Here is a 14,396-nt window from a genome sequence, read left to right as displayed (position 1 = left end):
ATTTTGGCTGGGGGTTTTGTTGGGGGTATTTTTTGGTGATGTTTTGTTGTTAGTGGCTTTTGTCAATTATTTTTATTTTTTTAATTTTTTTGGTGGAAAGGGTTGTATTAATTTTGGGTTATAAATCCACATATGTTATTACCTGCAAATTCTTTTTTTTACATTGTTATTTTACAGGAATCATAGTAAGCTGTTTTGAAGCTGTTGTCTTGATTTTTCATTTACTGAATTGATTGCTTGTCTAGTGACATGTGCTGCTAGTATCCTAGGATCACAGATTCCAACATTATATTGGACTGTGCAAAGCACAGATTCTTGGGATTCATAAAATCTTTGCTATAGGTGTCCCAGAACTAATATGCTTTAAGTAGGGCACTCAATACTTGTCCATTGCAGTATTCAATTGTTCATTATGGTCTCTTCTCTCATTTTTGATCTCCCCCTGTTAAATGCAAAAAGATGGTAAGAAATTAGGGGGTGAGGAGAGAATGAAGACAGCTGGAGAGTGCTCTAACTAATGGAAATAAGATGAATGTGGAACTATTCTATAAACCTGAATAATAAGGGTACGTAGCATGCATGTTAGCAAGTATACCTGCAAAGGATTGGATCTGTGGCTTTTAAGAAGATAATATCCATGGAATGACAAAAATTTGTTTATCCTCCTGGAACTTTGATAGAACTTGAGCTTCCTCGCAACATCAGGATCTTTTTTGATAAAAGATCAGTTCTAAACTAAAGATCAGGAGGGAAGAATAATCTCTTCCACCTGTGTGGGGAAACTTACAATGTACATTTAATGCCTGAAGACTGTATTTTAGTTCTGATTTCTCTCTGTTAAGAGGCAGATTGTTCTTTTCCAGTACCAGCACCTAGTGGTATCCCCCTCTTTCTGCCTCATCTTAATTGACAAAAACTAAAAGGAGAGATTAGAGAGCAAAGCCTCCTGCCATTGCCACCGTGTATAGTGCCAGACTTTCTCTCCATGCAGTTTTCCAATCTCAAATATTTTTGTTTTTTGGTTAATATTGTACAAGTGAAAAATCACAAGTTGAAGTTTAAATTCTTAAGTTTTTACACATGCTTGCATAGACCACAGGACTGGGTTTTGAGCAGAGATTCTCCTACATGTCAAAATGTTATGTTTGCCTGTACCTTGGTGAAGGTCACTATCCTAGATGCTTGATTTTTTCTGCCTTATTCCACATGAGACTTGCTGCAAATTTTACTCCTTTGAGAAATAGACTGTGGGACTGAATAAGCATCTAATGCCTAGAGGGCACATAGAATAGCAGTAAACTGTTTGTTCCTGCTTAAAAACAGACTGGGCAGGGAAAAAGAAACAATGCTAAAATGTCTCCAGAATTTTTCCCAGCCTTCACCATTTAAATTGACAGATCTTCTGAAGAAAAAATAATATTTTTTATGTTCAACACCCATTTATTTTCTTATGTTCTTTGAACCCATGTAAAGGTAAGCATTTTCACATGGCTTCTGGAAAGGTCTTCTGCAGTTTAACTACGAGCTTTCTGAAAAACTGTTTTTAGGTTTTTTTTGGAAATGGCTTCTACTCTTTAATTTATTATTAAAATGTTAATGAGTATATCCAGTTTACCTTTCTTTATATAGTCATATTTTGGCACTGACTGTCATAATCACCTTTCATTCTTGGACATGCCAGCTGAAGTTTCTTTTCAGGTTGCTTTCCTTGTTTCTGAACTACAAGAAGGTGAAAACAGTAGAAAGCATCCATACTTTCTAAAGTTTGTAAGCTATTGAAGGTGAAAACAGTAGAAATCATCTGTAGTTTCTAGAGTTTGTAAGCTATTGAAATGATTTCTATGTTACCAACATTCATAGGCACAATTACTCAAAAATTACCTAACTGCAAGTTGTGGTCCAACTCTGAAAAATGGATAACAGAAATAGTAATGAATTAACATGAAAAGTAGTTTGAAAAATATTACTCTCTTTTCTCTTTTTAAGTTAGGATGGACTAACTTAATTTAGGCCTTTCAGTTATGATCCAAAAGGTAGGCAATTCCCAGCTCCTGATGTGTCTATCAGTGTCCATTCACCTGGCTGCTGTCACCCATATTCATGCCCCTAGTTATCCTGAAGTTTGGCACTTCACAGCCTCTTGCCTCAGGCTCCCACCCAGAGCTCACATTGCATCTCAATCTCTAGCTTGCCTGTCCAGCTACCTGGACCAGATGCATTACACAACTTTTTCAACCTTTTGTTCCAAGTGAACAGCTCTCTCACTTAGCTTCTTGACCTCTTGCACAGAAGAGGCCAGACTTCAGTACAGGGGAGTCTTACTCATCCACCAGTTTTTAGCTTGTGTTGTTTGGTGTTTATACCTTTCTGATCTGAGCTAATATCTCATATGACAAATGCCAAAAAGACAAACACAATCGCTTTTTCCCACCAAGAGTTTTCTTCAGCTGTAAATCCATTTTTGTAGAACTAAATATTCAGAGATGATAGGAATCTTTTTATTTGTTCTTCCTCAGATTATGGTGGTTAAAAGCAAACTCTGTGAAAAAAATATTAATATTATAGTAATCTTTAAGGATAGCAAATTGTCAAGCTCAGTGACGATGCCACTTCCGTCAGACATTTAGTTTGGAAAGGGGGATGCTAATGTATGTGGTCATTGTGAGATTTGGTATTGGGTGTACTGTGTTCTTTAAATTTCCTCCTCATATTTTGGAACAAAAGCTGTTGTCACTGAAATTTCTAATAAAACATTTTCATAGCATAAATGCAAGTCTGATTAAAAATCTAATCATTTGCATGTTGTTGGGGTTTTTTTAATGTTGTTTAAGAATTTGTAGAATAAATTAGTTATTTTATTAACATCTGAGTTTAGGCAGAATGAAGGGAAGACACCTGTCCATCCTATTTGTGACAGTTAACATTAGATTAAGGGTGTAGCAATGAATTTGAGGAATGCAGTTCAACTTTTCTTGATAATTACATTCTCTAGAGAAATTGACTATTGCTTTTTCCTGTACTGGCATCATGAATTTCTGTAATTAATTGGAAGCCAAAGTGAAAAAATTAATTTGTGATCCAACCAAGCAGGTATACTTCAGAATTTCTTTGAAAAACAACAAAATATTTCTTTATGTAAGATTAAATACTTATGTTGAATTGAATTGAATTGCTACCATGAGCATTCTTAAGAAAAACAGAAGAAATTAAGCAGGTGTTTCACAAAACTTTGCACAATTTTCTAGCCCCTAGGCTCTTTAGACTTAAGTATTCACCTAAAATCTGATACCAGGATTAGGTTTCAGTAGTGAGTATTAATGCGTGAGCCACACAATTGCATTTGTCATATTAACTAAACCTGCCAGAAGAGACCTTCATCTCTCCTAGTAAATGGCAACTAGAGCATAGAGTATGCTCCCTTTTTTGCGTGGAAAATAAAAAGTGGACATTTCCTCCTTCTATCCATATGAAAAATATTTACTTCAGTTTGAAAATGTTTTAATATGCAATTAAAAAGCTGCTTCTTGTGGCTGGAAGAGAAAAATCTATACCACTTCAAGCTCTAGTCAAAATATTTAAGGAAATGTCTATACTGAGCCCAGATTTTGTGGGGTGATCATTATTTTTCTCTTGGAGTCAGCGACAGACTTTTTCTACAGTGGTTAAAACTAAGTCAGTATTTTTTTCACAAGTAAAGCATATTTCTTTCCTAAAAGTAATGTAAACTGGTCTTAGTTAAGTGAGCACTTTTTAAATCAATGAAAAATAATATTCTGATTTTCAGTAAGTTACTATGTTGGCAAATAGTTAAATTAGTTACTTATGTTGGGCAGTTTGTGGACAGCATTTCAAAGAGAAGAGATTTTCAGATCTCACATTTATCTCACAAGCCATGTGAAGCTACTTTAGATTTTTCTAGTTAGTAATCTGATAGATTAATATCTGCTTATCTCCCCTCCTTAAATCGTTCTCCTACACATTCACCTATAGTAAATCAATAGATTTTAGGCAATTCAGACTTAGTGTTTAGGTAACATTGATCTATAAAAATTGTTTTGTTTATATAAGATATCCATATATTAGATATAAGGAATAGTATGTCATTTTAAGGAATGAGGAAATGAGAAATACTGCTTTTTAAAATTTGTTTTACTAATAGATATTTGGTTGTGGAAAACAGAATTCCATACTTCAACAGTTATACGTTTTTCCTGGTTCCAGATGTCACTTCAATAGACCAAAGGCAATATCATCAAGATTCAGACAACTTGTATTTCACTTGTCTTTTTCTACTGAATTTTGATGATAATTTTTAGTCTCTTCTTTCTCCTCAAGACTGAATGTGTAATGGAATGCTATCATGTTTTGTAGTAAGACTGCTGCTGTCTGGTTCTTCTCATCTGTGGTAATGCATTATGCTTGCATTTGGTAGATTTTCACATCAAACTCACTTAAATGTAGTCTTTATAGCAGTGTCAGGGACTATCCTGCTCTCTTTCATCACTGTCTAGAATATACTCTGAAAAAAAAACCCTGATACACACTGGAAAGAAGACAGGGTACCAGCCTGAAACTTATTTACATTTCCATTTCTTTCTCACTAAAACCACTTAAAAATTCTAACCCTTCCTCACAAACTTAAATATTTACTTTGAATCAAGACTATGTAAGAGGATGGGAAGAATACAATGCATTGGTAACATTTTCCCCATTTTTAGCTTAAGCTACACATTCTTTGGGACAGGAATTGTTTCTCCTTTACGTTTTGCATTCAACTGTGCTTGGCTTTGTGCAATAGACAGTGAGAATGGTCTTTCTTTGTATATAAACATCACTGGACTATAAAAAACTGTATTTACTTAATTTTGTTAATTGACAATTTTGTTGCATAGTCCAGAGTTATTTCTAAATAGTCACGGCTGCAGGTAGCTAGCTCGTTTGCTATAAAATTCTCAGGATGCTTTCTGCCTAGTCATACCAACTAAACACATTTGTCCTAATTTATCAGTTTCTAAAAGATTGAGGTAATTTCTAAAAGTCTTACACTTTGTAATAATTTTCATGGCAATTGTTACGCCCATCCACTGTGGTTTCCAGAAGAAGCACTTTCTTTTCCATCGCTGTCAATTTCAATGCTCCCTTTTCAATTTTCTTGTAGGAAGTCATGTCATTACCTCTTGCAGAGAATCTAGCCTTTTATTTAGAGCTTCATTCCCTTGGGCTATCTGCTGAGACCTACAGGGTAAAGTAATTGTTATTGAAGCGAAGGGGATAGAGTTAGGCCCCGTGTGTGGCACCGAGTCAGCTTTCGTTGGGGGAAAAAAAAAGTTGTAACAAAACTGACCTGCTTTTTGGCACCTTTAAATTGTGCATGCCATGCTTGAATGGAACTGAACAAAAAGTTTAGTGTTGAAATGAGATACAAGGAGAATAGATCATTAAAGAAGTGCCAAACAGCTGCAAAAGTGCAATTTTGCTGAATACTGTTTCCCTTGAGGTTTTTTCCCCCATGCCAGGGAAGCTGCTGTATTTATATCCTTCACTGATGCCACTAGACATTTTGGACTGTGGGTCAAGGCAGCCAGGATGGGTTTTCAAGTGTTCTAAGATGTATGGGGGAAAATCACTGTAATAATTACTTCTCCAAATATAGCTCTTTAAAGATACAATAATTATCCTGAAATCTTGTTTATGAAAACAAAAAGTAATTGATGTATGTTTTGTTTTCTGGACTCATTTTAATGAGTCTTATTTATGTCTGTTGAAAGCAAGGCAGTAATGACAGGCATATGGAACTTCATTCCATGGACTTTTGCTTTCACACCAGCTGCTCTTGCCTGAATTCCACTTCAGCCAAACTCTGTACCATAAATGAAATTCTCAGTCTTTTCAGATTCTCATGTAAGCAGTTTGCTAATTTAGTTTGCCAGTGTTAAATCTTGCATTCTTCTGAAGTTCATTCATTATTCCTTCTCTTGCTCTTTTTTATCTTTTTGTATTGTAGTCCTGGGGTAATTTGCTACATGCTAGCACTGTGTTTAGCTGAAGAATTCCTGAAGGAAGAACCGAGCAGTCAAACATGAGTTTCAACTTTTCTGTACATCTTTGGTTTTTAAAGTATGTTGTATAAAGTAGATGGTGTTCTTACTCTGACTGCTTCATCGGATGTTACAAAGTCAATGCTTATGTTGTCAGGCTGTTAGTCTTTTTGGCACCTTTTATTAAGCATCATTTCACCATGAGGTCTCCTTCCTTTAGGTTTGTTCCTTCCAAACATGAAATGCAGTCCTATGATAGCAGCAGGGCAAGTAAGTCCTGAGATAATGTAATAGCATTGATACAAACATAAACAAACTGTTTTTTAATAATTTGGTATTTTATTTGTAACTTTAGAATAGTGTAAAACTTCATATGGAAATTTTCATTCACTACAGTTTGTAACTCATAATCCAAATAATTTTTTTAAACTGTGTTCTCAATGGCCAAACACTAAGAACAAAGGAGACAATATGTATAGTGTTTAAAGTGGGAGTTTAAAAGGCCTTTTTTATAATGTATGATAAATGCATTAACACTTCGTTGGGAGGTTTTCTGCTAATTTGCATTGCTGATATGTGTATTTCTTGTATGTTTCTACTATAACTTCAATGAGCACTGAGGTTTGAATAACCTTTGAATTTCATAAATTAATTTTTTTAAAAGATTGATTTTCTTTTTGTGTTTCCACTTTCTTGATTGTTATGTAATTTGTCAGTTTTAGCCATTTTGCACTTTATTTAAAGTACTCCAGCAGATTGAAGTCTTTCAGTCTTGTAGATTTACAGGAATAAATACATGCAAATGCAGTTTAACAGCATGTATAGCACTATCCACCTGAAAATTACTGGTTATATAAATTATGTACTGAACTAGATAATGATTGGTTATTCAAAAATGGGTTTACATGTTCCCTGGAGAACTGTCCTAAGCTTAAGTGTTCTCAGTGCTTTTAAAGATTAATATGGAGAAAGAAAGCAAGGCTTAAATGTTGCTCTTTTGCACTGATGTTCACAATTTTTGGTTTATAAACAACATGAATTTAATTAATTTCATTTTTACTCTCAACTTTGGTTTCTCATCTTCACCGACCTGTAGCCAAAGCCAATACTTTTATGCATACAGGTCATAAAAGCCTTCTTCCACTCCAAATCGTCAGAGGCCATTTTTATAATTGAATAAAGATCTAAAGTTCAAAATGCCTAGTTCTCTTACGACATGAGTAACACCATGATATTTAAAATATTTTGATTTTGCACTCAAAGACTGTTAAAGTGCTCTTAGGGAATTTCTAGATAAGGATACTGTTTTAAATTGTCAAAAGCTGTAATAAAAAGAGATTGTTAGAAATATTTAGGCTTAAAATAATCTGTACATTGAAAGTTCTATTTGAAAACAGAATTGCGGTACTCTTGCACATTTTCTTCCTAGTCCAACAACTTCAGCCTAAAAGCATCCTTTTTACAAGCCAACTGTTTGAATATAGTTTTATCTTGTGACTTGTAGCAAGTTATCTGGGAATTCATGCATCTGAAGTTTTCATGAAGCTTCTTGTGTCTTGTCTTAGTGCTGGAACAGGGGTCTCCTCACAGATGCTTTTGGATTAAAAGCACTCCTACCATTTGCTTCTACCATATCAGTAGTATGTGTTGTAGGATGTTGATGTCATAAATAATAGTGACATCCTCTATACATTAAAGCATTGTGTGGAGTGAAAAGAAAGAGATTGCTCTAAAAAAAAGTTCAGCATCTGATTGTTTCTTCTTTTTGTTTTTGAATAATGAGGAGCAATTACAATTTATGCTCTTAAAATTGAGAGTCCTAGGTAAATTTCAACGACTGCATTGTGTTCCATCCCCAGGATGAATTTATAACCACTGAATTTGGTTGAGGTTGGAAGGGACCTCTGATGGTCCTTTGGTCCAAGCCCCTTGAAAAAGCAGGGAGGAACACCTAGAGCCAGTAATGTTTAAAATCAGTATTCTTCAACTCCACTGTTTCTGTGACCTCCTTGATTAAGTCTGCTCCCCACTAACTTTCCTACAACACTCATCTGTCTAAAAATGTTTTAGACTTTCAAAATGAGTTGCAGTAATATTTATTCCTGTAAGATTTGGGGATCACTACATCTTGCCTTTCTGAACATAAGTGATTTTCTGGTGAGCATTCTTGAAACACTTTGTGTGTAACTGAATACAAATTTTTATTGTTTTATGGTCTGCTCACAGTTTTATTGTCACACTATTACCAGCACGTTCAAAACGAGAAGTGCTTGCCATACAGATGTGTATAAATGCCAAATTTTATGTTATAAAAAATAATCATGAGTGTTGCTGAAACATTTTTTTGTTATATATACTTAAAAACTATATATACAACTTCCTGCTATGTGTGCTTTAAAACAAAAGAAAGCTGGAGTGAAAATTTCTGCAGAGCTAGATTTGCATTCTGGGAAATTCTGTCAACTGGTTTTCTTGATCACAGAACAGTTTCCAGAGCTGGAGATATATTTGTATCTGTAATGTTCAAACAGGGATCTAAACTGACGTTCTGAACTTCTTTACTGATGCATTTAATAATTAGATGACAGATATTATAACTTGCAAGTGGCCAGGTTCTATGTAGTTTCATTAAGTATCAGGCTTTCCAGTAAGTGGAAATTTTGTATTGTTGAAAACAGATGCATCATTCAATCTCTGACTGACAAAAGTTTCTTAAAATCATTTGTGCCTTCCAGTGGCACATCTCAAAACCCAATATATTTGCCTTTCCTCAGATGTAATTTAGAATAAGTATTCTTCATGCTCATGCCACTCCCTGGAAGACCCAAAAATAATGTTTGTCCTAACCTGTTCCTGAGCAAGTGAGACCTGAACTAACTGTTACTCTTTGCTAGAGAGTTGGGATTTACTAGACGGAATGTGTACGTGTGGGTGCATAAATATCACCTTTCACATTCAGAACTACTTTCTTCTGGACTAAAAAGAAATCTAAATTATTATTAAAAAATTGCTGTGTGTGAAAATGAATTTCTCCTAGATTTAAAGTTTTCAAATTCATTAAATGAGAGAACAAATTAAATATCTGAGTAAGTCAGCAAGGAATTAGAAAACTCTCTTTCAGATAACTGCATGGACTTAAGAGTGCCTGTGGAGGTGTAGGATAAAGCTGTAGATCTAGTGTCTTCACTAGTTTTGTAGTAGCAGAGGTAAAAGGAAGAAGTTAAGGAAATGTCTCTTTAAATTCTAGTTTGGTGAAACCTTTAAATATCATGTGAAGTTAAATGAACACATGAGGATTTTTTTCTGTGAGATTTGAGACACAGCTTTTTATTTAATTGTATAATCCTTGTTTATGGGTCACAGGCCCAGGTAGTAGTCCTATTTCAATATGTCTCAATTTTAACATGTGGGCTGTTGCCATTTGAAGACTCTCAGGCAGTATTATGTGGAGTATGAGATATATTCCCGTTCCTGATTGGTATTGTTTCTGAATAGATGCAGCATTTTAGTTGTGTTGAATGTGAAATAAAAAAAAATTTAAAAGTAGGATTAGACCTGACAGTGGCAGGCTTGCAGAGCTATGTGAATATACTATTTGGGTTAGCACCATAGTATTTAAAACATTTTGGATATTTTTTCTGATAAGAAACAATATGTTGGTGTTGGCTTGCCATGGCAGTTTTCTGTACTTCACAATAAAATAACCTGATTGATTTCAGTGATGTTACCTTTATTCTGAAAAGTAGCAGTGCATTTGAAGACAAAGAAAGGAAAACTGTTAAAATCTTAGTGAATGCCTGTTTGTGGTACTAAGTTCATAGGTCTTCTACAGACATATTCAGAATGCCAATTTCATATTATCTGTAATATATTCTTACGGTTGCAACTTGCTACAGCTTGTTTCAAATGGGAAAACTGTAACTTATAAAATGTCATTAACCCATTGTAAAGAAGACCAATAATCTTAAAGATGTTAGACTGTTTAGGATATATATGAAGTTACCACTAATATCAAATCATTTGTTCTCTTGTGCTGCTAATTTTATTGTCAGTCTGATTGATACTGCACAACTGGGACATTCTTACATGCATTCTTATATACATGAAAACAATTATATTTTCCACCTATATTGTAGTCTGATTATTTACTGCCAGAGATCTGTAGCTTTACCATATTTCTTTTGTTTCTGACAAATTAGTTTTCTTATCATGAAGTGGGAGGACTCATCTTGAAAGTACGGAAATTCACCTAAAATTGTGTAGTGATTCTTTATAAACATAAACTGAATGTGCACTGAGTTTTGTAGTTAAATAAGTGTCAGCTGTTAAATGCAGTACTACATGCTTGTAAACAGCTCACTTTGTAATTGGGGTGCACAGTCATTTGCTTTTCCTCGATGCTATCAGTATTTCAGATTTTTGAAGAAGTACAAAATCTTATGTTAGACCTTTGGTTAAGTCTTGACTTACAAACTAAGTGCCTGGTTTACAACTTCTATTTGATTTTTCCAATGAATAAAAATTAGATCTTTTGTAATGATGTATGCTACTTGGCATTTTAAGTATAGCTTGTCTGGCACTGATGATTTACTTTACTTTTTAAAGCCTGTGATTCAAAGTTTCATGGAAGTCTACCAACTTGCAGTTTCCAGAGTTGAAGTATTAGTGAGAGAAACAGAATCTCTTCAGCTTCACATTGCATCCCTAAAGTCCAAGTTCCATACAGCTAGTCTTCATGAAAGTGACCTTACAGATGGTAAGTCTGCTTTTCAAATAATTTTTGTCATTTGAATGTGGTTTCTTACCCAGCATCTCCCTTCATGCCGTATAGTTTCTGTAGGGAAATACAAGATTTATCTATAAATATAATGGAGCAATAAAAACAGTATCAACAGAAACTTCTTCTGAAGAGAAAAGGAATGATAAAAGTTAAGACAGGGTTTAGTTTTTACTACCATATTTTCTAAAAGGACCTGTTCATTGCTGCTGGAAAAGTATACATTGTGATTTTTTTCATTTTACAAGTACAATAATAGTTGAACTTCAGACCTGAAGAATTATACATCTAGAGATGTTGTATGTTAAACCAGAATGTTTTAAGTTTCACATAAACAAAGTGTTTCTTAGGAGATCTGAATTATTTTTAGACAATTGTGGTTATGAATAATATTTCTCACTAAACTTACAAGGTTAAAATTCAATTTCAGGAATAATTTCTGATCTAAAAATATTGTTGCCCACAAAGGTACTTGGATTTGTTTAAGGGTAACAAGGTGAGTCTTCAGATTTGAGATCTCTCTCTAGGGGAATTACTAAATGCAGATTTATTTGTGTCACACAGGCAAGAGGCCAGACACATAAACTCTGATAAATATGTAGCCAAGTATCTCTAGAATGAGACTTTGTAGAATGTGCAACTTGCATACAGGCGCAGGGTATTTCTCTTCCGTCTCTTCTTACTTTTCCACAGAGGATAAAAGAGAAAGCTTGGGAGTTTGTTTTATTGGTGGTGGTGGTTGCTGTTGGTGTTGTTCTTCTTCCCTTCCTGCTGTCTTTTCTTTTGTCTTGTGTAGTAAATGACCATAAAGAAAATGAGTACTGTTTGTCTTTCTTTTTGAAACAGAAGATCTGTAAGAAGAGAGCTATCACAATGCAAATGACATAAACACACAAGTAAGCATATATTCAAAGGCTGTTACTGTGGCTTTGGCTTTGGTTGTTTCCAACAGAATTACATTGATTTCTTCTGCTTCTAACAGCACAATGGGAAATTAGTGTGAATATAAACTATATTAATCAGTGTTGAATTTGAGTTGTAACATCTTGAGATGACAATTGTTGAATGAAAACTTTGTTCTATTTGTGATTACACAACCTTTCTAAGAAATGAAATTATTTCACTGAAATTGCTTTTTTCCTCCTCCAACCAGACTCTTTTGATGTCTTCTGCTAGGTTTACGTGTGTCCTGTTGAGCCTGTGCCCGATGTAATTGGACTGCTTCTTTGCCTGTTATGATTGTTTTTGTTATTTAAATCAAGATGACCACATATTTACTAAAGATTGGGAAGTCTGCCAAACTTGCAGAAAGGTTTCCTTTCATTTGGATTGAGAGAGCTTTTAGCAAAGATTGTGCTAGTCCTGTCTGTTAAGGGCTATGTAGTGGCCTGATACGTTACAGTGAAAATCAGCCCTCCAATGTTTGTGATTAAATGCTGTGTTTTTAAAGTAGTTTGTATCTGAGTGCAGTGTCAATGTAAAGATGATACTGTTTGCATTGTGGAGGGGTCTCTTAGCCCTTTGGGGAGAACAGTAGTTCTTCCTTTAGATGCAGTTTAATTTGAACCTAGGTCTAAGCATTAATATCAAGTGTTTTAAAATTTTAATGTAAACGTGAAAACATTCAGAATGAGAGTCTCAAGTTGCCATGAAAAAATGATTAAGATATATTTTGTAGTACTTGGGTTTTCTTTAATTTTTTTCCCTAATATGTGTAAAAGTTGTATTAAGCATGAATTTTAATAACTTCAGGTATCAAGCTTTGCAGCATTATTTAGATTTTAACATTCTAGTTGCTACTGTTCTGGTTTGATTTTGAGAAAGTAGTTCTGGACTAAATTGCTTTCTCTAGGAAAAAAAAAATAAAACAGTTTTTTTTTTTGCTTATTTTAAATGAATAAAAATCAATTTGGTTCTGAAATTAGACAAGCTTTGTTAGTTTTAATTCACTGTCTTCAATTTTATAGCCATTGCAGACAAAACTTTACATGGAGGTGATAAAAATGGCACTGTACTACATCAGTTGGAGGCCTTCATATGACTTACATTTGTGCTTCCTGAACAAAAACTACTGCTCAATGCTGAAATACATTTTTGAAGTCTCCCAGTTGTGTATCATGTGTGGACTCTTATCTTATATAATTGGGTTTTATCTCACTGTGTTGTGGCTGTTCTTGATGTCTTTTATGCTAGTTTCTTAACGATCCTGCTCTGCGAACATCCCATTGCATGCAAATTTCAGCCATTCATCAGTAGTGGTATTTTTCCATGTTTAGATGGTATTGCTTTCTTAATTGACCTGTTCCTACTGTAAGTTCATAACTATGTAACCTTTCTTTCTATTCACCCCACTTCTCTCTTTTGCTTCTTTGGGTTTCGCTAATAATTGTAAAAACAAAACTGATGCCATGAGGCAAAATTGGTGATTCTAACTCCTCATCTTTTATCTCAGATTCTGAATTGACATCTCCATCCTCCAGTCTACTTCTAGTCCAAGCACTATCCTTCTAGTCAATAGAGTTTAGATTCTGAGATTGCTATACATGGTCATGCTAATGCCAACAGAGAGGAGCAGGAAGGGATATGATTATGATGGACAGAGATGAGCTGAACACTGGAAACACTGCTTATAGAGAAGAGAATTATGTGGGGAGAAGTGAAGTCAGTGGCAGAATGTCTCTGTAGTCTTCATTAATGCCCAGCTATCTATCTGTCATACTTGTCTCTGATGATTCTTACTCTGTGGAGAGAATGATCCTTCGCATTTTTAATTCTTGCAACTCTTTAAAATTCAGTATGTCTGAAAACCAACTTAGGTTTTCTACCTGTCTTAATTTCTTCTTCTTTCCTTCTTTCTGCTCCCCCCACTTTCCCCTCCACCCCCCTTCCTATTGTTCTCTATTCCTTACCTCTTTTCTGTTGTGAGAGTTGAGAGGTTGGGAGAGTTCCTGGTTGGCTGGTTTGGGGTTTTTTTAACTTCTTTATTTTTTTTTATTCTTTACCAACTGCTTCTTAAATTTCTCCTACAGTTATAAAATGTAATATTATTTTTTTACTTCTATTAGGAAACTATCAACATTTTGTAATAATCCTTGCTGCCTATTTCTTGTTCAGCAACATCCGGTAATACAAACATGATGAACTGGACTGTCCCAAATTCTGCTGCTTTTATTAATTTTTATTCTTCTTCAGATACATTAGTTTATTGTTATACTTGCTCATTTGTTCAGAGTTGCAGTAATAAGTAGACCTTGAACTGAGAGCTTAGAAGTGCTCTATTGTGCAGTACTATGGTCATAAGCAGTGTCTTTGTGGGTGCTGCAGGGCAATGTGTCATCATATTTAGTCACATGGCAAGTATGTGAACCCATGGTGTCCAAGGGGTTTTTGCTGCAAGTGCGGTGTTGCAGGGTGTGGATGCAGTGACACTGTTTTCCAGTGTAACTGGACACACAGGATGAACAGTGAACAGAATTCAGTTAATTATAAAATATTTTCAGAAAGTCGTCTTGTAGCTTCTAGCCGTAAGATTTTATACACAATGTCAGTACTGCTGTCAGAAGTTTAAGAATGTAAAATAA

At 34.6% G+C, this 14,396-nt stretch overlaps 1 protein-coding gene across 29 annotated transcripts in view; it reads left to right on the top strand.

Annotated features, from left to right (window-relative positions):
• Nucleotides 1–14,396, top strand: part of CCDC171 (coiled-coil domain containing 171) — a 158,139-nt gene that overhangs the window by 125,100 nt on the left and 18,643 nt on the right. For 10 of the 29 annotated variants that reach the window (XR_015281016.1, XR_015281025.1, XM_086869229.1 and 7 more), the window contains one exon: nucleotides 10,644–10,794. The exons of 1 other annotated variant lie outside the window; for it this stretch is intronic. Coding sequence is in view for 13 of the 28 variants with exons in the window: in XM_086869229.1 (XP_086725355.1) it covers nucleotides 10,644–10,794 (151 nt within the window). In the remaining 15 variants the exon portion in view is untranslated. Of the gene's footprint in view, nucleotides 1–6,258; nucleotides 6,309–10,643; nucleotides 10,795–11,245; nucleotides 11,312–11,661; nucleotides 11,712–11,991; nucleotides 12,740–14,396 lie in introns of those variants that run through there. 18 more of the 29 variants (XR_015281013.1, XR_015281021.1, XR_015281022.1 and 15 more) reach the window with 7 other exon arrangements.

The sequence above is a fragment of the Cyanistes caeruleus genome, chromosome Z (assembly GCF_971803275.1).
Source record: "Cyanistes caeruleus chromosome Z, bCyaCae1.hap1.1, whole genome shotgun sequence".
In the NCBI taxonomy this organism is placed as follows: Eukaryota; Metazoa; Chordata; class Aves; order Passeriformes; family Paridae; genus Cyanistes; species Cyanistes caeruleus.
This window is presented reverse-complemented; position numbering and strand designations above follow the sequence as displayed.